The sequence below is a fragment of the Protopterus annectens genome, chromosome 10.part0 (assembly GCF_019279795.1).
Source record: "Protopterus annectens isolate FY-2018-M chromosome 10.part0, PAN1.0, whole genome shotgun sequence".
Lineage (NCBI taxonomy): Eukaryota > Metazoa > Chordata > Ceratodontiformes > Protopteridae > Protopterus > Protopterus annectens.
In genome coordinates this window covers 716,343,555-716,370,385 of record NC_056744.1, presented here as the reverse complement: position 1 = coordinate 716,370,385, position 26,831 = coordinate 716,343,555, and the positions used below count along the sequence as shown (strand labels likewise).

General features: G+C 40.5%; 1 protein-coding gene across 1 annotated transcript in view; it reads right to left on the bottom strand.

Annotated features, from left to right (window-relative positions):
* Positions 1-26,831, bottom strand: part of PATJ (PATJ crumbs cell polarity complex component) — a gene marked incomplete in the record, with an annotated part of 2,990,875 nt that overhangs the window by 23,101 nt on the left and 2,940,943 nt on the right. Inside the window, 1 exon segment of the mRNA XM_044085542.1 lies at positions 7,414-7,537. Coding sequence (XP_043941477.1) covers positions 7,414-7,537 — 124 coding nt within the window.

The following is a 26,831-nucleotide window of genomic DNA, read 5'->3' as shown; positions in this document are numbered from 1 at the left end:
GGTTTTTCTGTGCGATCTGGATAAGGTATCAGCCTTTTGTGTAAACAAGACTGAAACTGTACTTCTGCAATTTGAGCATCATGCATTGCAGTCTAGCTGGAGCTGTATGCATAGGCTTTCTCAAAATAGTAACTAGGGGTTGGTGGCCAGTTTCACTCTGGATAGGTTGACCATAAATATAATCATGGAATTACGAATATGCAAACACAATTGTCAAAAGCTTTTTCTCAACCTGGGCATACTGCATCTCGGCCTGGGTAAGAGTTCTCTTTGCATAGGCTACTGGCCTACTCTCTTGAAGAATGACTGCACCTAGACCAAATTTAGAACCGTAACAGAAGAGAGTAACTGGTTTGTGAGCATCACAGTAGCTGTGAGTTGGTGGGTTGGTCATTTTCTGTTTCAGGACATCAAATACTCTTTGGTGCTGTTTACATCTTTGCATGTCAGCTTTCTTAGCAGTGCTGGAAATTGGCTTAAATCTGGAATGAACATGCCTAGATAGTTGACCATGCCAAGAAAATGTTCTGGATCTTGGACATTGTCTGGAGCTGGCATCTCGAGAATTGCAGTTTGCTTAAAGGATCTGGTCAAAAGCCTGAACTGGCAAACAAGTGACCAAAATAAGTAACTTCTCATAACCTGAACTTGCACTTCTTTGGATTCAGCTTAAGATTCACTTCATGTGCTCTTTCCAGAACTTCCTTGAGGTTTATGTCATGTTCGACTTCACCACTGCCTCCTACTAAAATATTATCTAATATATATATATATACAGCACATGGATAGCCAAAACGAAGTTGCTCCATTGCATGCTGAAAGACTTCACTGGCAGAATTGATTCCAAATGCCATTCTCAGAAATCTGCATCTTCCAAATGGCGTACTGAATATGGTTAACAATGAAGATTTTCGGTCAAGCAAAATTTACCAAAATGAACTCTGCATCTAAGACAGAAAAAAAACAGCGGCATTTGGCATGAGACCAGCAACTTCTTTGACTGTGCGCATTGGAAGATGAGGTCTTTTTAATGCTTTGTTCAGATCTCTTGGATCAATACATATTCTGATATCATATGAGGTTTTCTTATGAGCTATTACCATGGAGGATACCCATTCAGTAGGTTCTTCTACTGGACAAATTACTACTAGCTGCACCATTCTGTCTAGCTCAGCTTTGACTCTGTTCTGCATAGCTACTGGAACTTTCTGTGCTGGTCTGATAACTGGGTTGACCTCTGGGTCTACTTCATGTAGTACACAACTGGTAGTCTGCCTATTGTGTCTGCAAAAAATATCAGGAAACTCAGAAAAAATAGTTTGGATGAAATTTGAGCTGTTGTCATGCAGGCTTACAAGGTGAAGTTCTTAATTATGTGAAAGCAGTTCCACTTTCCAACTATTCCTAACGCCTAATAATGACTGCGTATGTCTCTTGACTACAAAAAATTGCAAATCATAGCTGTTCACAGCACAGTAACATAAAAGCACTACTGAGCCTTCGGTTTGAATCTCTTTACCACCATAAGCAACAAGCGTCGTACACTTTGTCAAATCAAGTTGTTCTGCAGCTTTTACTCTAGCAAATATTTCTGCTGACATAACATTCCACTTTGAGCTCTACAGGACTCCCATTAATCCAAACGGTACAAAGAATGTCATTCTTTTCTCACAAATCTACTGTATTGACTGTTTTACTAAGCACAGGCACACCATCAACATAAAATGTAGGGTCATAGCTTTCTAACTAATCAACTTGCCTCTTGGAATGTCCTCTTTTAATAAAAGAATGCGCCTTATTTGATTGACAAAAACTTTTGAAATTATTCCACTTATTGCAAGAATGACACACTGCTGACCAAAAGCTAAGCACTTTTCTCTTTTGGGTTTGTGATTATCACCACAATTATGACAGCTGACTATAAAGCTAGGTGGGGGAACATGTTTTGACTTTGCTGACTCACCTTTATGCTTCAATGAGCATGCCCTGGAAATTGCTGGCAGAACTCAGGGTTTCCCAGGGACTGTTACAGGACCTGCAGTAGCTGCCATGTGTTTGGGCCTGTTTCTTTTAACCACATGCTGCATGCTATCAACATTAGCTTTATCACTGTGCCTTCTGCTGCTATTCTCATTTGTAAGCATACTTGTGTGCTTTTCTGTAAGCTTGTACATCTGACAAATCTCAATGGCCTTATTTAACGTCAAATCACTGTCTCAAAGCAAAATCTTTCTCACTATGTCATTATTAATACCACACACAAGCCTGACTTTTATCAATTCATCTCTCAGATCATCAGATCTGCACATTTTAGCCTTGTTTCTCAAGTCAGTTATATATGCTGCAATAGTTTCACCAGGCTTTTGATCCCTTGTGTAAAATAAGTGCCTTTCCATTGTAACATTTGTTTGAGGGTTACACATTTCTCTAAATTTACTTTTTAAGCACTCTAGGTTTTCCACTTGTTTCGGCCGGTACCACTATATGGTGGTCTTCCCCTTCCCCTGCAACCACAGCAGGTACATACACAAAGGAATGCTCTTTTTTAATAGCCTCTGAACATTAGTTAATTAAGCAGAATAAATTCCTTTGTGTGTGCGGCTTTGTCAGAAAAAAGCAGAATGTATGAAAATATGATATTCCTGCTCAAACACTCTTCAATCTTCTGCAATACTGTTATCAAACACAAGCAGTGTGGGTCTGCAAAAACATTCTGCCTTGCCCACATATTATAGTAAAACACTATGCAAAATGGCCCTTGTAATTATGTATGAACATTCACACACACCAGATACTTATAATAATAATCGCTTATTTATACATATATTTATATTATTTATACAGACTGTTTATAACAATTAATATATAGCACTTTTATTGCTTGCTTTTTAGTCTTTGAGTGTATTTTTATTGCTATTAACTAATCTGTACAAGTAACTGATTTGTATGCAGTTAAAAGCATTCTGTATCTTTACAAATCTTTATCTGTTTAAAAAGTTTCATTTGTGGCTTTCTCTAGTGCTTACTGTCTGTAGGCTATTGTTTTTGTCCCCGTCCCCACCCCCCCCTCCCAGTTGGTGTCTTGCTGTTATACTTGGTGGCTTTGCAGTTGCCCGCCCCTACTGTAAATCTGATCTGTGACACTCCTCCCAGTCTAGTGTCATTAGCTCATTCTACCTAATACAGAGAGAACATTGGATAAGGCCTTCTGTTTCTCCTTTTTCCCTTTCAAAAAAAAAAAAAAAAATTTTTTTGCCTGAATCTTCTTGTGTTCTGACTGTGCTTCTCAAAATTTTGGAAATATAGAGTATATTTCAGAGCATTTATTATAACTATAATTGCCTTAATATTGCTAGAACTCAAGTGCTCTAGGTTGCACTGCATCTGAAGTGATTGTGTGTTTTAGCTGCTTTTCTGTATATATAGACTTCTCTGTTTCTTTAACTAAATAAGCTCTGCAAAGTTGTTTTATTGCATTCCTGCCTGTATTTCTGAGTTGTTTGCACTTTTAAAGTTTGTTTTTGCTTAGTTTAACTGGTAGGCTACACACTCAAGTGCGCTAGCCGAATTAAAGCATTTACTGTGTTTCTGTACCTAATTTCTGCTATTTTGTAAAAAAAAAAAAAAAAAAAAAAAAAAAAATATCCTTGTTTCCCACCTTTACTGAACTAGAATAGTCCAGTCTTCAGGTATTGCTGATCTCTGGGCTGTGTCATAGTTCCTGTGTTGCCCATTTCCTTATTTGGATAGGAGGAAGCTTCTTTGCTCACCAGTGAGAGTGGAGAGCTCTGAGCAGCCTATCTGTCCCTTGAGGAGTGGTTCCAGCCCAATGACCTGTAGCTTATTGGCCGTTTTGGGCCATTTCCTATCTCTTTCTAACCCCCTGCTTTAAAGCCAGCTTTAGTGCGCTTTTGCACTTGTAATTTAAAGTTTGTCCTGTTTGTTGCATTTACCTGTTGAGGCTACACACTCAAGTGCGCTAGCCTGTGTTACATATTTATTGCATTTTCCTGCTGTTTGTTGCAAAAAAGAAAAAAAACAAAAAAAGTATCCTTGTTTCCCGTCTTTCCTGACCTAGAGTAGTCCAAATACAGGCTTTGCTGTATTCTGGACTTTTGGAAAGTTCCTGTGTTGCCCATTTCCTTTCTTGGATAAAGGGAGGCTTCTTTGTTCACCAGTGGCAGTGGGGAGCTTAGAGCAGCTTATCTATCCCTGGAGGAGTGTTCCCAGCACAAGAATGTGGTAGTCTATTGGCCGTTTTTGGCCAATTTCTAGCTCTTTCAAGTCCTCCTGTATAAAACCCGCTTTGGCGGGGCTTTGCACAATTTTGCGCTTAGCGCAGCATTGGGCAGCTCCGCTTAATTGGGTTTAAACCATTCTCGGCTCCACAAAGTCTGCTCTTCACTTTTTCCCTTAGAACTGATCTAGTTCTCATAATAAACACCTTATTCCTACTCTAAAGCCTGGCACTTTCTCACTAAAGCAATTATACAAGTCAGCACTAAAAAATTAAAAGCACTACACCCTCACAAACTCCCCTTGAGTACCTTGTTCCCCATTGGCCCTTTTTTCAATTATAAAGGAATTCCCAATACTATTCTAGCATATCCAAAGGTCAGTTGTCAATCTCCTCTCCAGTCCAGCTGGTGAATCTGGGAATCTTGAGGCAATGTTACAACTGCTTCATGTACACAGGCAACCCTCTCCTCCTCCCAACAAATTCCAACACATGTGAGAGATGCAACCATATAGCCAAACTGGAGGCTAAGCTCTCTCAACTCAGTACTGGAGTAACCAGTCAGGAGGAGAAGGAAACCACATTCACTACAATTCCAGTCTCACATAGACCTACCACGACAGCAAACCAAACACATAAACACACATAAACATACTCGGAGGCTCTAAATAAAAATCTGCCTAAGCAGCAGAGACCTCCAAAGCAGACACCCAAGCAACCGCTACCCTAAAACAAAACACGTGCAACACATAGCTCACAAAGCCAGTGTGCCGAACAGTCACAGCCCTTAAGGCTAAACAACACACCTGATAAACTTGTAATAGGTGACTCTATCGTCAGGCACACTGACGTCCCGCTCACCAGACTGAACAAGGAGAAGGTCACGGTGAGCTGCCTGTCAGGCGCTAGGATCCGCCAGATAACACAAACACTCAGGTCACTCCAAGGCAAGTACAAATATGACTCAGTCATTGTCCATGCTGGTGTGAATGACCTGAGATGTACCTCCCTGGACTACATGAAAAGAGACATAGAGGAGCTCTCTGAGCATGTAGCCCAGGCCGGTATGACCCTGACCTTGAGTAGCATCTTACCCTCACCAAGAATGATGCCACAATATGAAGACAAGATGATCAATTTCAACAATTGGCTTAAGTATTGGTGTCATTCAAAGGGGATCTAGTGTCTGTCAGCCTGGGATGACATGCTCGACAAGCCACGATGCTTCGCTAGGGACGGCTTGCACCTGTCACCCCTGGGCTTTCGGATATTGGCAAAGGCTCTTGCCCCCCCAACTGGGAAAGGAGCTTTGGCACCTCATTTTAAAAATTCCAAAATACACCAGCATCTCTTACAGATACAGGTTTTTTTGAGTGGCAGTGCCAACATAAATATTTTTACATTCAGTCCTCCACCGTGTTTTTCCTGCATCTCCTTTCAGTGCTGGAGATGTGACACATATGCTGTGGTACACTGGTCACATAGTTTTATTGAGTGTCAATCATTATATACTATTCAGAAAAGTATTCAGTGTATGTTAGACCAACTGTGGAAAGGGAAAGTAAGCTATGCAGGCAATAACTGCTGCTTTCAGATCCAGAAATCGTCACTTTAAATGATGCTAGTAATCAGTTTTTTTAAACAACTTTATTGAATTATCACTTGTGACACAGGCAAGCTTACATTTATATGAATGGGTTCACAGTTATGTGCTCTTGCTGTTTGACTTGTGGATGTGTAGCAGCTCCATCAGGGCTGGATTTGTGAGTGTCTTGTAGGTCAGGCATAGGTCTCCCCTTAATAGTCAGTAGGAGAAAAAGTAAAGGGACAGGGACAGGGCTTTTAGTCTATCTGCATAGTTCTTGCTGTTTACACCTTGTATTTTCTTTGTGAGGAACCTCTGAGGTCGCTCCAGCTGCTGTAAGTGCCTAGTCAAGTACATATTAAATGGTGCACAGTATTCAAGTATTGGTCTAATGACAGCTGAGTACACCAGAACTATAATTTCATTGGATCTGGATGCCATACCTTTACTTATAATTTGTGCCACATAAATGATTTCCTCACCACTGTGGATACATGGCGGTCAAAGTTCAGACTACTGTCTATCTGTGTATCCAGATCTCTCACATCTGATTATGCTGTTAGGGATGTGCTACTGGTGATGTAATTTTCAGGGCTATTTGACTTCCCAATGGGTATGTTAATGCATTTTATTTTTTTGCATTTAGTTTTAAGCCATGGTTCTGGCACCAATCATTTGTCCAGTCTAGACCCTCCTGATGGATATCTACATCAGTGGGAATTCAATGATTGCCCTCAGCTTGCAGTTATTGGCCAACTTTTTCATTCACAGGCCATCCAAATTTTCCTTGACTTCAGAGAAGTATATTCCAAACAGGAGTGGTTCCAGTACTTAACCCTGTGGCACAACACTAGTAATTGGCCTCTTGCTGAATTTGTGTTCATCTACTTTAACCACATCTCCTGTCCATAAGCCAACTGGCTATCCATCTAATGGCATAGGTTTTATGTCCAGTTTTTGAGTTTATAATACCCGAGTGTGGATTCATCTCAAAAGCTTTGGTCAAATTGAGGTAGGCAGTATGTACTGTTTTACCCTCATCCATGACCTTAGCGACTTTCTCAAAGAAATCCATCAGATACGGTAGGCATGACCTGCCCTTGACAAAACTGAATTGGGTCAGGTCCAGTGTTTAGAGGTCTCCTATATTATTTATCAGGTCCATGATTATTCTTTCCATGGCCTTACTTGTGGGTTTGTAATTTCCCAAGTCAATAGATGGTCCTCCTTTATGCAGAGGGATGACTGTTGCTGTCCTCCACTCTACTGGGGGTAATGTTCATCTGTGATCTAGAGCTTTCCTTTAACATTATGCACCTGAAAGTTTTACCACTTAAGGAATGGCCTTCACAGATGAATAAAAGGTTCAGAAATTGAATTTTAAATTATACCGCAACCTAGTTTCTTACTTTTACAGATATATCTGAAAAAATTGTTTTAAACACTAACAATAACCATGCACAATCCATTCACATGTTTAACATAACTCATGCATGAAAAGCAGCAATTCTGAAAAAAAGAATGAATACATTATAAAAACTGTATCTATATAGTGAAATAATGTGCGAACGCTTTACATATTTTTGATTACCTTAGAAAAGACTGTTTTGACATAAATTGGCAGATCCCCATGAGGACTTCCATATCCCCCGACAATGCTAAAGCCAAGTCCATCCGGTCCCTTTTCCAAGACAATAGTTTTCGGTTCAGCAGCTCTAAGAAGAGACAAAAACTTATTAGGTAACAATACTATTAAAAATAAGTAGACATTCAACCACATATCTGATTAACTAAAATCATTGTGCAGAAAAAAATCAGAGAATGGATGCCTGTTTTCATAGGAGTGAATATTACCTCTGCTGAGGAACATGAGAGACCTTTCAAACATTAGAAGGGAAAGAAAGATTCATTACTGGTTAGGTATAGTCACAACCAAACACTCTTCCCAAAAGAGTAGCATGCAATTGTTTCTGAACCATGTTCCTTTGATCTTAAAATAATTATAAGACTAAATAGCTTAGCAGGAATTAGAGACTATAGTGGGGCCTATGGAACAAAGTCCTCTAGAATTTGGATAACTAGATTTTGTTTTATCAAGAGAAATTTAATCAAGTAGAACAACCTGCTGAATTTGCTCACTTTATAGCAGTACAGCCCAGGGTTTTCTGAATGGAAAGTGTACCTCTCACCCCCTACCTTCCACACCTCTCACCCCCCACCTTCCACACCTCTCACCCCCCACCTTCCTTTCCTTAAATATACCAACTTCAGTGCAGTACCACTTGGAAGAAAGGGAGAAATATCAATGAGATGTCCTAGTTGACAAAACTAATTTCACTATAGCAGACTACAAATAAATAATCTGCCTAAAGCTTTCTTTTTTGAGTAATGTGTCCTACATAACATAAACCCTGTGTACCTAGAATATCTAAGATAGGCACTGTAACTTTCAGGGAATGTATTCTTAAATTTACTTTAATCCACATAGGTTTTATAAAATGACTCCAGTTACCTTCTTGCTTGACAAGCAAGAAGAACATTTCATTTACCACAGCCACAACAAACAGTACAATATTAAAGAAGGTAAAACTGATAATGATCAGGGATTATACACGATGTACAAAGCAGTTACGTTTTAAAAATGTTTATGTTGTCAATATTTGTTTTATTAAAGTTCAGTGTCACACCTCAGTCATTGGTTAATAGTTGTCTGTCATAAGACTGGAAAAGAACAATTACAGCAGTATAGAAGGCTGTAACATAGCTAAGGCAGGTGATTAGTGGCATCCGAAATAAAATGAAAACTCCACTGAGAAATGTGGCTTACAGAGGCGGAAGCAGAACTCTCAAGCGTGACACTTCAAGACAAGGGGCTTTACCAAATTGACCAGCTGGAAAATGAACTGCCATGGTGCAAAGAGGTAGAGCAACACTGCGTCCTGTTAGACTAGGAGCCTCAAGAGTGTCATTTGCAAAGAATCTAAGATAACATAGATTGGCAACTCCCGCCCAGCAGATGCACAAAGAAACATCTATGAGTTGAATTTATTCATATGTTGTAACTATGGAACAACTGAACCAATCTAGCAGCAGACAGTCACTGCTGTGAGCCCAGATATAAGGAGGCAACAGCAGTCAATGTTAAGGGTCTTGTGAACAGTTGCATGTGCTACCATGCAGTGCTAAATCACAAGAAGCTTAAGTTGTAACCACAAGGTGACAGGAACCTAATAAATAAAAAAATATGAAATAATTTCAACACTATCCATATATTTAACTGGATTTGCATGTATCCTGTGCTACCTCTTGAATTTAATGCTCTAAGTTATCGCAACATAATTTGTGATTAGTCATAGAGTCAAAAGTAGGTTACTGGACCAGATAGTTACACAGCAGAAATAGTACAAATGTGTATGCAAACATACCATAACAGTAGATGATTGAATGTTAAATGCTGCAGTAGCCAAAGCTATATGGATTATATTATCCTGCACAGACCAAAAACAAAGGGGGTGGATGGAGGGAGCAGCTACTGCAGCAGTGATCATTCAAACATGGGTTCATAGGTTGGTACTAGGCTATCGGCCCTAGGGCCTATACAAGCCTAGCCATAACAATTCCCTGGCTATTTCTTCCCACACTATTTACTTCCCTGGACCCCTATCTAGCAGGGCAACTGACGTGATCAACGGTGTGAATTTCCTTTCTCCCATCCAATCGTCAAAGTTCCTTTTGAAGAGGGCCAAAGAGGCGCTCTGCTTGACATGTATGGGCAGTCTATTCCAGAGTCTGGGGAGTCTCTGGTCAGGAACCTATCCCTCCAGCATGTTTTGTTTATTGTGATGACAGGGTTTAGATTTCCGGAGCGTGTGGCTCTGAGGGATTGGGATTTCTTTAAGTGTAGCATGTCATCTCTGGGTTTGACATGGCCTTGTATGTTAAGCAGAGATCGCCTCTGAGTAGATGATATGTGACAGAGTATAGCTGGAGTTTTTTAAGGTGGTCAGCATAGGGCATCTGCTTTAGGCCTGTGATTCTTTTAGTGAGGTATTTCTGCACCCTTTCCAGTTGTTGCAGGTGTCTTGAGAGGTACATACCAAATGGGGTGTTGTATTCTATAATGGGTCTAATGATGGATGAGTACAGTGGGATAATGACCTTCTTTTTTTCTGGATGAAAAGCCCTTAGTGATGAGGTGTGCCACATAGAAGGATTTCCTGACTGTTATGGCGATGTGGTTATCGAAGGTGAGACCACTGTCCACCTGTGCCCCTAAGTCTCTTATCACACTTTCAGTGTTTAGTGCACTGCCACCTATGTGATAATTCACGGGTACATGTTTTTTCCCAAAGGGGATAACTATACATTTCTTGGCAATGAGCTTGAGCCCATGGCTCTGGCACCAAGCATCTGTTTCTGTAAGGCCCTTTTTTAGAGTATCCACTTCATATGGTGATTCAATAATGGCTCCCAGTTTGCAGTCATCTGTGAACTTTCTTAGCCAGAATCCCGTAGTATTGGCCTGTACTTCAGAGAACTAGATGCCAAACAAGAGTGGTCCCAGGACTGAATCCCTAAGGTACTCCACTTGTCACTTGTCTGGAGCTGGATTTGGAGTCAGCTACTTTTACAGTGTGGGTTCTGTCAGTAAGCCAGTTGGCAACCCATCGAGTGATGTAGGGATTAATGCCCAGCTTAGTAAGTTTATCTATGATTCCAGAGTGAGGGATGGTGTCAAAGGCCTTGGCGAGGTCCAGATAGGCTGTGTGGACCACCTTACCCTTGTCCATGGCTCTGGAGACTGATTCAAAGAAGTCAATCAGGTTCAGGAGACAAGATCGGCCCTTAACAAAACCAAACTGGGTGGGGTCTAGTGTTTGAAGGGGCCTTGTAGATCAAGCTCGTCAGACTGATGGGGTGGTAGTTCCCGGGATTCAAGGTGGATCCCCCCTTGTGGAGTGGGATAACTGTAGCTGTGCACCATTCAGCGGGCACAAAGCCTGAGTTTAGGCTATGATTAAACATGACATTTAGGTGAGGTGCCAGTTCATTTTGCAGTTCATGTAGTACACAGCCCGGGATGTCATCTGGTCCCATGGATATGGTATTCTTAGCTTTGGAGAGTGCGTTTTTTACCTGTGTGGCCATTACTGGAATTTGGCAATATTCCGCTATTGAGATGGGCCATTTAGGGGGTGAGGGGGGGGTGAAGTTGGCACTGAATCGATCTGCCAGGATATTGGCAATATCCTTGGGATCAGTATATTTAATGCCATTCTGTTGTAGCTCAGAGCAGATCTGAGCATTGCCATTTAGATTCTTGACATATTTATAGAATGCCTTGTGGTTATCTTTGGCAATTTTATTTTTGTAACTAGCTTTGGAGGACTTTATGAGGGATCTCAGCTTCTTACTGAGGCTGGTAAGGGAGTTTTTTGCATCTTTCCTCTTTTCTGCAACAGTTTCTTCCCTTTGTTGTAAAGTCTGTTTATGGTAGGGGACCACCAGATTGGCTTCATTTTTTTGGAGGACAGCATCTTGGTTCTATTTGGGATGGCACGATTCATGCATGAGTGGATGTGCTCGTACAGTGTCTTAGTGTAGGACTCAGCAGTTGAACTTTCAGTTCCTGTCTGCATGGGTGTCATGAAGCTTGTCACTTCTGACTTGAGTAGCATGATGTTGGCTTTGGAGAAGTTTTTTATGGAGGTTTCCTTACTGAGGGGTGGGGGTGGGATGTGGATGTTAAGGGTGATTAGCTTATGGTCTGACCTGACCAACGAGGGGGTGATGATAGGTGTGGAGCATCGATTTCCCATGTTGGTAATGACCAGGTCTAGGATATTGGAGCCCCTGGTGGGACAATGGATTAGTTGATCCAGGCAGTTGGAATTTATGAATTCCAAGAACCACTGGGCAAAAGTGTTGGTACACGAGTAGTTTTCCCAGTTAATGGCAGGGTAGTTGAAGTCACCCAGTATTAGGGTGTTTGGTTGTATCTTAATATTTTCCAGTATGTTTAGAAAGGTGCAGTGAGAATCTTGGGGCATGACGGGGGATCTGTAGCAAGCTACAATTTGGATTGCAGTCTTACCTAGTGTTAGTTGCACCTGGAGATTTCAGATGCACTGAGTTGAGCAATTAGCCTGGTGGTGTGAATATCCTTGGTGAATATGGACACTCCTTCACCTTTAGTGTTTTGATCCTGGTTTGGTGACCGAAAAGTGTGGTAAGAGTTGTAGCCTGGTATTGCAGGGGTGTTCTCTGGAGCCTTGAACCAGGTCTCAGTTACTGCACAGATATCGATATTCTCCATTTTTAGGAGTGCCTCGAGAGAGTGCATTTTGATGTTTACACTTCTAGCATTGAGTAGCATTACCTTCAGGTTTTGCATGCTTGTACCTGTTACGGTGGTGGTTTTGTCCTTTGAACTTTGCCTAAAAAGGCACTATAGAGGTGGCAAGAGCCTTAGCCAGTAACCTGAATCCCAGGGGTGACAGGTGCAGACCATCTCTGGCAAAGCATCATGGCCTGTCGATCATGTCATCCCAGGCAGACAGATACTGGATCCCCTTTGAATGACGCCAGAAGCTTAGCCAATTGTTGAAGTCAATCATTTTGCCCTTATATTGTGGTATCATTCTGGGCAAAGGCAGGATGCTACTCGGGGCTAGGCCTGGGCCACATGATCCGAGAGCTCTTTCATGTCTCTTTTCATGTAGTCCAGGGAGGTACGTCTCAAGTCCTTCACTCCTACATGGACAATGACAGAGTCATATTTGTACTTGTTGTGGAGTGACTTGAGTGCATGCATTATGTGTCAGATCCTGGCACCTAACAGACAGCTGACTGTAATTTTCTCCTTGTTCAGCCTGGTGAGCGGGACATCAGTGTGCCTGACTATAGAGTCACCTATGACTAAAGTGTTAGGTACATTGTCTTGCCTTAGGGGCTGTTGCTGGGTGGCACACTGGTGTTGTGAGCTATGTGACACACTGGTTGTGACTGGTGTTTGTTTGTGTTTCAGCTTCGGAGGTCCTTGCTGCTTGGGCAGGTTACAGTTAAGGGCCTCCGCATATGTGGATTTAGTGTTACTATGTGTGGGTGTGGGTGTTGGTGGTGTGCGTTTAGAAGGGCTATGTGTTGCTTGAGGTGTAGAGAGGGTGTTAAACTTCTCCTCTTGACTGTCTAGCACAATCTTGGGTGGAGAGAGCTTTGCTTCCAGTTTGGCTATGTAAGTGCATCTCTCACAGGTTGTAGTGTTGGGTGGTAGGAGGAGAGGATTATCTGTGTACATGAGACAATTGCTGCATTGCCCCAGTATGCCCAGATTCACCAGGTGGACAGGAGAAATCACCGGAAGCTGACCCTTGGACATGCCTGGTTTGGTGTTTTTTTTGTCAAGTACAGGAGCTGTTTTCCCTTACCTTAGCAAGCTACTTTGCAATTATAGGCTGTTTAGTGCCTATGATTAATTTCTCCTTGTTAACAAGGAGAGGTGAGTGTTTGTATCAGTTTAAGGCTTCCTAGTGCTTTCCAGCACATATTAGAGCAAGTGCTAGTCACAGGGATGCTTAAAGGTAAGATGAAAAAGAAATGTTTATCCTAAACACTACAGTGTGCACTATAGACGTTAGATTTGAAAGTAGGTAACTTAAGTTTTACCTGTCTAAAAAGTTAAGTTTTGGTGGGGAGTCACTCTTTTTAAAACAGCAAGGTAGAGTGAAAGGGGGTGGTCATTTTTGTATTCTGGTACTATGGAATACAGTAGGATGGCCAATAAATTTAAAAAGTTGAAAGGGAGTGATTTCACAAAATGATAATTTTGTGCTTAGTCACACAAGCCATTGAAAGCAGAGAGAAAATGAGATATATGGTCAAATTAACATAAGAGGCAGGCAACTAGAAAGACAGCGGTATTTAAGAACAGAATAGTAACAGGGTGAGCAGGTGGGAAACTTTTTTTGCCTGACTCTCAAGAGACAGAGCTGTGGTCTCTTTTGAAGTTTTAATATGTTGTTAAAAGCAGACTACAAGTAAAACACAAGGTAAAGAAAACAAATCACAGTATTCAAAATATAAAAAAGCAATAAAGTAATACAAAATACAACAGATAAAAAGCAAACCGACCTTTCCTTCACAGCAAAGTGTAGCAGAGTCTGGGTGAGCCTTTCCTAGTAAAACATCTACTGTTATGGTACGTTTAAGCACATAACTGTATTATGGCCTTCATACTGATCACTGCTGCAGTAGCCTAAACTATATGCGTAGATTACCATAGCTTAGAGCAAGTGGGAGGTGGAATGAGAAGGGTCCTAACAACGCCTGACCTAGTCCTGGACAAGGAATCTTGCTTGTGATGCTTTGTAAAAGTATGTACAGAGGACCAAGTTGCTACTTCTAAAATATTTCTAGAGTCCAAACCTTTTCAGAAAGTCATAGAAGAAGCCAAGGCCCTGGTAGAATGTGCCTTGTCTCTGCACCTGGAAAAGTTTTGTTTGGGGGGGGAATAACAAAAGGCAATAACCTGAGAAACTTCGTTGAAAATAGTGTGCTTTTAAACAGATTGTCCCCTTCTTCTTACCTTCACAAGAAATGAACAACTGATGGGAAGCTCTGAAAGATTTTGTTTTGTCAAGACAGCACCTGAACTGTCTGCGAGCATCCATGTTATGAAGTATCCTATTTCCCTCACTTTGGAGTTCAGGAAATAACATAGAGAGATGGTCAGTTTTGCTTAAAGTAAACTCAGACACCACTTTAGGTATAAAAGAAAGATTAGTTTTCAAGGAAACCCTGTCTCTGTGGAAAATGAGATATGGTTGACCCATCATAAGAGCTTACAACTCAGATACTCTCCTTGCAGAGGTCAGAGCAATCAGTAAAACAATCTTCCATGTTAAGAACCTCAAGTCAGCCACATGAGTTAGTTCAAATGGAACAAGTGTTAGCATCTCTAACACAAAATTAAGATCCCAAACAGCCACCAGTTTTCGTGGACGTCTCTCATATGAAAAAAAAAAAAAAACTTTCAAAAAACATTTTGACATGACAATGTCTTGAAAGAAGGGGATCCATGGGCAGACTCGCTGAAATGTCCAACAAATGAACTTCGACAGAATAGTAAGACAGGTCTTAGGAACGTTACTCACACAAATACTGCAAAACCAGATAAACACAAGCCCTGAATGGGTGCTGGTTATGCTGTTGACACAAACTAGAAAACATTTTTCTAGTGGCAGTGTTTCTTGTCTCCATTACTATCGGCTCCACTGCCTCAGTAAACAGGTGCCTAAAAGGTATTATGACCCTATCATACAGGCAGTCAGTTGAAGTCGTTTGGGGTTGGGATGACTCAAGCAACCCTGTTCTTGTGTGGGTAAATCCACTGTGTGAGGACACTTGTGGTAACTGTCCTTGACACATTCCAAAAGAAGACATGACCACTGTTGCCTGGGCCAGAAGGCAGTTGTCACAATGATTTTGGGAATTTCCTTCTGAATCTTTAAACGTACGCTGGATATCAGCATAACAGGTGAAAAAGCATACAGGAACATTCCTGTCCAAGGAAAAGAAATGGTAGCTGTCTTACAGGCTTTCTTGCATGGAGTTCTGTAGCAGAATTTTTGCCAGCTGATTGGTCAGCAAGAAGGCCAAAACGTCTACTTTAGGAAACACCCACAGCTGGATCAAATCTTGGGAGACCCCCTCCTGATCTAGTATCCATTTGTGAGGGTCTGCCTTGTTCCTGCCCAACTTGTCTGCCACACAATTTTGCTCTGATGGAATTTAGAATGCCTGTAGAATAAGATTATGCTGTAAAGCTATATCCCAAACTAACATGGTTAGTTTGCATAGGCCCAGGTCCCCCTTGCTTATGTACCAGAAGATTGTGGCATTGTCTGTAACAACCTGAAGTGGTCCTGGGGACCAAGGTGATTCATTGAGTTGAGTGCCTTGAAAAGGGCAAGTATCTCTTATATTTATGTGACCATGTCCATCTTTGCTATCTCGATACCTTGCAGTTTTATCATCTTTGACACTGCTCCTCAGTCAACGTCTGAAGCATATTTGGTGATTGACTGCTTTGGATTAGGAAGAAAGAAAGAGAAACCTGGATTCAGGGATATTTGATGTTTCCACCAAGTGATTTCTCACCCACAGATCTCTGACTTGGAATCTGAAAAGATAATGGGTGTTATTGCTGAGACCAGAAAAACTTCAGATACCATTGTATCTTTTTCTCATGCACAGTCTTGCTAGCAGTATCATGCAAATCATTGATGTCATGAGACCCAGAATTCTGAGGTATTCCCTCTCACTGACTGTAATCTGAGTGGAAAACACTTAGAATAGATCTAAATATTTTCCTGTTGAAGAAAAGTTCTTTGTACTGAGGGGTTTAGCAGACAGCCCAGGAACACAATTCTGTGTGATGGAGTCAAAAAAGACTTTTGAATGTACTCTTGGAATCCGTGTCTGTATATGAGATCTCACACCAGCGAGAGATTCCTGACACTTTGAAAAAGACTCTGCAAAGATAAGCAAGTTGTCTAAATATGGAAAACTGTGGATAGCATGTAGCTTGCAATGTGGTGAAACTGGAGCTCACTTGGTGAACACTCTTGAACTAGTGGATAGCCCAAAGGATAAGGCAGAGAACTAATAATGTAATTCAGACCCACAAAACCTTACAAAACATTTGAAGTCTGGATGGACAGGAATGTATGATAAGCATCTTTTAAATTCTGGGATACAAAAAAAAACTCAAATGAGGAAGAAGGGTTAAAAGAATGTGAAGAGAAAGCATTTTGCACTTGGGCTCTATCAAAAACTGGTTTTGGAAAGAAAGATCCATAACTGGTCTCCAGGCATTTTCTTTCTTTGGTATCAGAAACATTCTTGAATAAAAACCTCTTCCCCACTGCAAAGGAGGAACTGTTTCTATTACCCCATGAAAAAGCACGTGCTGTAGGAAAGGAAAGATCAGAGGAGTTTGGTCTGACAGACGTGGAATAATTCCTTGGAAAGGAAGGATTTCTTCCCACTGTCATCTGTATCCCTGCTAAATCAGTCTCAGAACTCATTTGTCTGTAAAAATCTGTTGACAAAGAGAAAAATCAAGATTCAAACTTTCTGGAAGTAATAAGGGACTGCCAGGAGGGGAGAACAAGGTCCCTTACACAGTTATTCTGATTTATTTGATTGTCCTTTATTTTGTGAGGTTTCTGCTTTCTTTTTGGAATCTCCCTGCCCCTACCTTTTAAATGTCTGCTTACCAGAATTTTGCTGAGACTGTTTTGTTTCTTGACAAAATTGGATGAGGGACCAGAAAAAACTTGGAAAGTTTAGAGATGGAGTTCTGAAAAATCTGACAGATTCCCTGCATCAGTTTACTCCACTCATCACGTTTTGAAAACCTCTGTAGCAGAGGGACCAAAAACTAAATCTCTATCCAAAGATGAATTTTAAATCTCATTTTTTTATATCCTTGAGGAGGTTGAGAGAACGCAGCCAGGCAAACCTCCCCAACACAGTACCAGTGACAACAGCCTTGGATGTAGTATCTGCATAGTCATAAACACACTGTAAACAATCAGAATGGAACTGAGAAAAAGAAAAAAACTAAACCACACACAACAGATTTTTCCTCACTGGAATGAACTGCAGATAAAACATTCCTTATACTTTCACGATTAGTCAGAATATACTTTAATGCATGAATATGACAATTCAAAATTCCAAAAAATTAAGATGCAGAAGCATACACTTTTTTTCCCTATACTTATCAATTGTTTTACCATCCTTGTCAAAACAGGGAAGATTAGTTAGCAAAATGCCTGGCAGCAGCTGGACTGACTAAAGCTAGAGCTGCTGATCAGGTCTGGAGTGAGTGTATAGCAATTTGAAAGACTGAGGTACTTTGTACATTCTGTTTTTTTAGGTGTAGCAGGCTGGTTATCATGTGACAAACACATCCTCCAATGGGGGGATAGGAGAAGGTGCTGGGCATTCCAATAGTAACATTTCATAGGATTTTCTAAGAGCCAGAGAAACCTCAGTGTTCTCCCACTGAAAACACTGGCAATTCTGGAAATAATCTCAGATAACATGTTTTTCTCTGAGACTGAACCAGAATTCTGAGGAAAAAAACGTATCTGTCCCATCTCATTCCTCTCCATATTCAATGTCTTAGATCTAATGAAGGTACTAAATATGGCATTATAATATACAGTCTCTACACAGAAGCTTCTAAGTCCATAGTAATATTTTGTCCACCACTGCTGGTACACTTTATGTGCTAAATCCTCTACACCCTTCTCTCTCTCAGTCATTGCTCACCCCCTAAAACATACAGTCGTTCCAAAACAGTAGATGTTCAATTGAACATTCAGCCTTAGCTATATGTGTTACATTCTGTGAAGGATATAACAGCCAAGCCAGCCTTCAAAGCTTAAGTGCAGCTTTTAATCACCCAGACAATTGATAGCTTAAGGAGAACTGTAGAAAACCATCAGTATGGGTGCCAAGACTTTCAGAGCTTTCATGTCAACTGAAAGAGGAAAGCTACAGCCCTGAAAAGGTCAATATCAATATCCTCACCTCAGCAAACAAAAATTGTACAAAAAATAAGAGGGGTGGAAGGAGGGAGTGACTGCTGCAGTGGCAATTATTTGAATAAGTATGGTTATGGTAAGTTTGCTTAGAAAACTGTACTACATTCATAATTTGATCACTGCTGTGGTAGCCTTAGACATACAGGTAGAACACCATAGCTTATAAGGTTTGGGAGCAGGAGAAAGGATTAGTGTACAGGAGTCCCAGAGAATGCATATAGCAAGTTTCCACTTTATAATCTTGAAACCATAAAGTCGAATTTTCAAAATAGCGAAAGTGCATATTCGCGAATCCGACTAATACGAATTTGAGGTTATGACTTTACATTACGTGCATGTAGTGTGTTGTGTGGATGGCGTCTGGTGTAGTGCGTGGATTTAGGTGGATTTTAAGGTAAGTGAGTGTTTTGTAAGGGTTTTGGGTATGTGTTTGAGTGTATATGAGTGTGTTTGTAAGTTGTATAAGTGGGTTAGGGTATGCAGGTAAAAGTATGAGTGTTTAAGTCTTGGATGTCATGGTGTTTGCATGTGTGTGTGTGTGTGTGTGTGTGTGTGTGTGTGTGTGCGCGCGCGAGGGACTGTAGAATGTCTAGGTGTGAGTTTACTGTGTTTTTCTGTTTGTGCGATCTCGGAGTTAGTATATATAAGTAGGGGGGTGTAGGGGGCGCAGTCTAGGTTTGTTAATTTGTGTTTGTGTGTGTTTTGTTTACTTGTTGTAGTGTGGGTCGGATGGTATATGTGTTGTGTGGTGTATTTATGTTCGCGATTTTGTGTTTCGCAGTTTTGGGGTTTCGTGATATCAAGCGTTCGACTTTATGGTCTCGAGATACTGAAATTCGAGATTTCAGTATTTCAAAATTATAACGTGGAACCATATAGCAAAGCCTGCTCTAGGCTTGGAAAAGGAATCTAGTCTGTAGTGCTTTGTAAACGTACATAAAGTGGACCGTGTTGTTGCCTCCAGAATGCTTCTAGAGTCCAGTCCTCTCCAAAAAGCCACTGAAGAACCCAAGGCCATAGTAGTGCCTTAACTTTGCCTCTCCCACCAAATTTTATGGTGGGAATAACAAAGGGGATAGCATGGGAAATCCATTTGGAAAGAGTCTGCTTTGACACAGGTTATCACTCTTTCTTACTTTGATAGGAAATTAATATCTGATCAGAATTTCTGAAAGTTTTAGTACTGTCCAGATAGTATTTCAGTTGTCTGTGGACATTAAGAGTATGATGAATCCTCTCTCTACCATTTTTATGTTCTGGAAAGAAGACAAGGAGATGGATAGTTAGGTTTAAAGTAAACCTGGATAGCACTTAGAGAAGTAATTCTTCATTTATGCATAAAGAAACTCTGTCTTTGTGAAAAAAATTAATAAGAATGACCCACCATGAGAGCTTGCAACTCAGGGACTCTTCTTGCAGATGTCAGAGCAATCAGCAAAACTGTTTTCAATGTTAAGTACCTCAAATCAGCCTGATGAACTGGTTCAAATGGAGCAAAACAAAATTAAGATCTCATGGAGGACCCACATGCTTTCTAGGCGACAGGTATGCAGAACCCCTTTCAATAACATCTTGACATGGGAACAGTGACGGCTGGTGACTTCAAATCAAAGGGGGGCTGCAGCAGACAGCTGAATGGGTGGGGTCAGAAAGGGGAGGAGCTATGCTCAAAACCATAAAAACTGTAACTTTAATTAAATACTCTGCCCTGGGTGCCAAACCATCATTATGAGAGTCCAATCAAGACAAAATGAAGTGTAGAAGAAAAAACATATTTCATTCCATTGGCTGCATGACAGCTTACTTAATATCTAGATGGAAACAAAAAGGTTGTGAGGCATGAAAAAATACATTACTGGAATGCTAGTCAAAATCAAGTATAAGAAAAACAAGCAGCACTCAACTCAAACCACTTCTCCTCGTACTCCAGTTCTAATTATAATTTATATTCAGCTTTATTAAAGTACCAAGTAACATGCTGAAAGGAGCAATTTCTGTGATACCCCCACTTGTAAAAATGTTTTTTATCCAAAAAAGACCTGCTGTCTGACAACAACTATCTACTTGTTTCATGGGGAAAACATGATCAAAGTAAAAAATGAAAAGCAAACAGGAAACAAGCTCAACATACATTGCTTAAAGGATTACTGCACATGATATGGACCACACATGATAGATTGGCATTCTGTTTAGTTTGCAGGTAAAGCCTGTAATGAGCTCTTAAAATAATGTAATCCTGTCCTTTATTACAAATACTGTCATATGCATTTCAATACCCAAGGCTTATATGTTATCTAGTTATGTAAGTATTCTCTGCATGGCAACAACAGAAAGGCTTTCAATGTTGGCAATTCTTTAACAGTATGCTTATTAAAACTTACTTCATCTTACAATCTCAGACAAGCCAGATGGTCATTAAAGCACTGCTACTTAAACACAGAGCAACAGGCACTTTCTGAATAATAATAAGCATAAATCAACAGTATAAAAATATGACAGAAACCAGAACATTCTGCAAAATCAAGGACAGATGAAAAGCCATTGTAGTACTTGTGTCTACCTTGGATGGGGGGATAGTCTGCACATTTACACTGCATAACTGCTCCTTGCCTTGCTTGGACACATCCAGAGTCACTACATGGGGGAGTGGGGTGCAACAAGTATGTCACAATATGAAATGTCTCTGGCTGACTGCGATGACCCCGACACATTTGTCATACCTCTCAACCACATAGAAGTGGGACAAAAGCCCAAAAATAAGGACAATTTTTAAATATTGCTCTTATAAACTTAGAAAGATAATAGAAAAGTAGGTCTTGCATTAGTATGAATTTTCTGAAGGGTATGAAATCTGAAACTGAAATGTCTGTCATTATTTTTTAACTTCAGTCTTTAATGATTTGCCACTAATCTGCCAAAAAACCCCACAATTTTATGAAAAATGGACCAAAAATGTGATTCAAAAATATAAAATAGCCAAGCAATACAACTGGGAACCTGTCAAAGAAGGGACACTTTTTTAATATTAGTACTGCTAACTTGAGCAACTGACAAAATAAAATAATCTACATGCGTTTCTGAAATAAAAGTAATCTATAACTGATTATTACAGTTATTTATTAATTGTAAACCCTCCATGTTTTCTTCCAAAATTGCCATTTTGCGGAGGGATTATTAGGGGAAGAGCAACATTTTGAGCCACAATCGAGGACAGTTGAGAGGTCTGGATATGCCTAATTCTATAAAGCAAATTATTTGCATGTACCTCTCAACCTGTTAATGCAGGAAATCTGGACAAGGCCAAATATATGGAGGGAACATATAAACAGTACTAAAAATTGCTCTTGTATAAACTGAGACCGTTGATCTAATAACAGGTCTTGCTTTAGCATGCATTTTTCTGAAGGTTATGAAGTCTGAAACTCAGTGTCTGTCAATATTTAGTGACTTCATTCCTAAATGATTTGACAGAAAACCACAAATTTTATGAGGAACAAACAAAAAATAAGAAGCAAAAATCTATTCATTCTGCAAAAATCTGGACAGTTGAGAGGTATAGTTCAGCCGGGGCTGTCTTCGAGTTTGCTGCCCTTCCCCCCTCACAAAATCATGGTCGAATGGAGTTCCCCCCCATACAGCCTTTCCAATGAACCATTACTTGGCTATTTCACCCCATTTACCATAAACACTAATGTGCATACTGCTTTACTTCTGCGATGATTTGGGCTTCATTTAAAAGTTTTATTTTACATTTTACAGCGCAAACACTAATAGATATATCTGCTAAACAAAGCAATGCAGTCTCACAATGAGAACAGACTTAGCATTAAAACTTCTCTGCCCTTGAAAACTCACAATCACTGAAACAGCATTGAAACCCATATTCAAAGAAAATACATCTTGCCAGTGGCAGATTAACTTTAGGTTTGGGCTGTTTTCAAATCACAGGCTCCTTGCACACGAAACATACACATGCTCTTTCATACACCTTCCTGATTGTATTAAATTATATTCCTTGAACAATACAGTACAGTTTTAGAGGGTGTTTTAAATGTTTTGTTTTGAAATTTTTTTCCAGTAAACAATGAAACAAAATGCATGCATCAGTAATGACAAAACTGTCCAATTCAGAACATTTCTATCATAAAAGTCTACTCAAACCTCTACAGTCCACCAGTATCAGTACATATGCATAATCTCTGAATAAGTAAAAGTCATCTAAATAATTCCACATTAAAGAGATCTGTAACTAATGAAGAGGTTACCTGCGGTGGGTGGTGCTGCGGTAGCGTTGTCGCCTCACAGTAAGACGCTGTCCGGTTCGATTCTCAGCTAGAGCGTCTTCTGCGTGAAGACATGCGTGAATGGGCATACCTTCGTTGAAGGTTGTGCGTCAGGGCTGGTAACTCGGCACGTAAAAATCAACCACCAATCATTAGCAGACCGGAGTTCCGCTGTGGCGACCCCTAACCGGGAAAAGCTGAAAGACTCAACAACAACTAATGAAGAGGTTGCTGCTAGCAAACAACTTTGTATTTCATTGTTTCATCTACAAATAAAGTGCCTGTTACCTTTGAGGAATAAATTGCCTATCTTACACTAAAAAAATGATAAGCTAGCAATATTGCAATAGGGAATGGATGGCAAACTGATAACAGGTTCATAGTTACTAGGTATCTTCGCCAAAAAGGAGTGCAGTATACACCCCTTTTGCAACACAGTACAGTATCAGCAATGCATATATCTTCTGTGGGAGTAGAACCCACAGCCTTCTGCATCAAAAGCAAGTATACTACCTGTTGTGCTACTAACTATGCAAGCAGACTCAGCATAAGCAGCACTAAACTTTTGCTCCCCTGCAGCTCTCAGCTCCTTGTAAAATCTACTCACTCAGTTGTATCTCTGAACTTTGCAGCACAAAGAAATCTGGAAAAAGCCAAAGTTTATTGTGGGGGGGACAAAAGCCCAAAAACCAGGGACACATTTTAAACATTGCTTGCATAATGTTGGAAAGTTGCTAGAATAAAATGCTGTGTTACCACCATACATTTCACTGCCAAGCCTTAAACCCAGGACCCTGTGCAAAACATTCAGAGCAACATACCACTATGCCAAATCAGCTGTTTTGTGAAAGAGGTAGATGGAAACTTAAATGGCTACCATTTAGTGAATTCAGTTCTCACCATAGCACAGCTGTCAACTTCTTAGCACAAAACACCTGAACAAAGCCAATAATGCGTGAATACAGCCCTCAAAAATTCAGTAAATTCAGTTCTCACCATAGCTCTCAACCTCTTAGCAAAAAACACCTGGACAGAGCCAGTAATGGGGGAATATAGCCCCCAAACATATTCAGTGAATTCAGTTCTTACCATAGCTCTCAACCTTAGCACAAAACGTGGATGAAGCCAATAATGGGGGAATACAGTCCAAAAAATAGGGACAAATTTCAAATATCCATCTTATACACTTAGAAAAATTGCTAGAATAAAAGCTTTTGTGTTACCATGCACTTTCTGAAGAATATGAAGTCTGATATTCAAATGCGTGTCATTTTTAACATTTGTTAACCAGGAAAGTCTGACTTGGAACAAAAGCTAATTTTTTAGCAGAGGCCCAGGGAGAAACACTCCAGACAGACACATGTCTTTGTCAGATGGGAGGACACTAGAGAAAACAAAAACAGGGAGGGCATACAGACTCCACACAGAAGGTAAGGCACCCCAGCCAAGAATCAAAACAGAGAACATGTAGCTGTCAGGCAACAATGCTACCACTGCACCAATGCACTACTGGCTTTGCAAGGACACAAAAATACAGAAACCACAGATTTTATGAGGAACAGAACAAGTATGAGGGAAAAATCTGCAACATTTTTACAAATGGTGGTGGGTAGGGAATTCAGGCTCTTGCCACCTGGGCCCAAGGTACAGGGTTCAAGCCTTATTCTGTACCCACCACCATGTAGCACCTGGGGCATTTTGCACAGACACAGACACACACACACAGACACACACGTCCGTTCGTTGCAGCACTAAGTCCTTCCTTGCACTAGAAAGCCCCGTAGCACTAAATCCAATCCTACCTTCCTTGCACTAGAAAGCCCGCGAGATGTCCTTCCCCGACGAGACTCCCAGCCTGCCAACGTTGCAGTCCGAGTCCAATCCCTTTCCAGTGACAGTCTATGCAGTTACAACTGCATAGACTTCTGGGATCTCTGCACTTGAATGCTTCTTAATCCAGACTGCTGCTGAGACAGTCTGCGCATGCTCCAGACTGGTTCAGCAGCAGTCTGGATATCGGAAATGCTGCTAGCCCGCATGTGCGAAGGACCGCTACTTGCGATAATTTTTTAATTTTCTTTCTTTTTTTTATTTTCTTTCTTTGTATTTTATTTTACTTTCTTTTTTACGGCTGGGGGGGGGCTGCAGTCCAGCAGTCCAATAGCATGGGCCACCCCTGCATGGGAATGCACTGAAAGAGGGGGATCCATGGGCAGACATGCTGAAATGGCTGACAAATGAACCTTGACAGAGGAGTAAGAAATGCTATAGGATATGCAGAACAAAAAAAAAATCTAGCCTTAGATCTTAACAGAAGCATGATACCTAAATTCAATGAAAAGAGGTACCTTGGACTTATACCTGACTCTGTTTCTTAGAATGGCATCAAATGCAAAATCTTCTTCTTCATTTGCCAATATATGATTTCACAGTAGCAGGTTTCTTTGCCTCCTTTAATACCTATCACACATCCTTAGAAAATAGGTGCCTAAAAGGTATTAAAACTATTATCCAGGCAGTTAGTTGATATTATTTCAAGTTGGGTTGTATCAAACAACCCCTTTCTTGTGTGTTTGTAGGTCCAGTCTGTGAGGAAGCTTTTGGAAATTGCCCTTGGTCATTTCCAAAAGAAAGGAAAACTACTGCTGCCTTGGCCAAAATGGAGTCACCACAGTGATCTTTGAAGGGTGCTTCTGGATCTTCAGAATGTCCATGGATATCAGATGAAAAGTTGGATATGCATACAGGAACATTTCTGTACAAGGAAATGAGAATACATCTGTTTTACAAGCTTGCCTGCAAGGAGCCCTGAAGCAGAATAGTTATTTGTTGTGAATGGAGGCAAATAGATCTATCTGAAGCGCTCCCCACAGCTGAATCAAATTCTGGAAGATCCCCCTGATCCAATTTTCATTCATGGGGGTCTGTCCTGGTCCTGCTCAACTGATCTGCCACAGAGTTTTGCTCTGATGGAATGTAAGGCTGTGCTGAATAGCTATATCAGAGGCTATCAAGGCTAATCTGCAGAGAAGGCAAGATCTGGAACCCCTATGTTTATGTCTCATTTCATCGTGGTGTTGTCCATAATCACTTGCAGGCCCTGGGGACCACAGATAATTGAGACAATTGAGTGCATTTATAACTGCCAACATCTCTTTGATGTTTGTAAGTTTTGGTTCAAAGACCCTGTATTTTTACCCCCAAAGACACAGCTCCCCAAAAAAGTCTAAGGTATCTGCTGTTGCAGATTGTACTGCAGCTGCAAGACAGGCTGGGAGATCTGGATTCAAATAAAAGGAATTCCCCTTTTACAAATCCCAAAATGGGAATTTGAAACATCTGGCGGTGTTGATGTTGGGACCATACAGATTTTAGGTACCATTTAAGATTTCCCATGTGGAGTATGGCTACAGGAATCATGACAATCATAGATGCAATGAATCACAGTATCCTGAGAAATTCCATAGCTGAAGTCTTGGACTGAGTAGAAAAACTCAAGAATACAACTAAATACAGATCTACTGTTTTTTTTCCCCTCTGGAAGGAAAGCTCTTTGAAATGGAGTGTCTAGGAGACACAGGAATACAATCCAGAAAGGAGGAGTCAAACAAAACTTTTGAATATTCTTTTGGAAACCCAGTCTGCAAAGGAGATCTCTTATGCAAGTGACACATTTCTGTCACTTTGAAAAAGACTCTGCAAAAGATAAGCAAGTTGTCTAAATAAGAAAAAAATGCGACTACTTTGCAGTCTATAACGAGCTATCACTGGCACTAGAAATTTTGTGAATATCTTTGGAACAGTGAATGATCCAAAAGGTAATGCGAAGAAGGGTGGGAGGTTGGCATAATGGTTAAGGTATTTGCTTTACAGAAACAAATTTAGGAAGAAGCGCACCAGAGTCCACCAGACAATATTTATTTAGTGCTTTTGTCTTTTAAAATAAAAAACTTCATCAGAATGAACAAGCACATACAAAAATCAGTAGTCAGACCCACCTTAAATACCATACTCATTCACTAATAATGAACCATTCAATTACATAAAAAGTTTTATGCCATGAAAAATAAACTAGCAGCATGAAGGAAGCAAATAAAATAAGTTAAAGC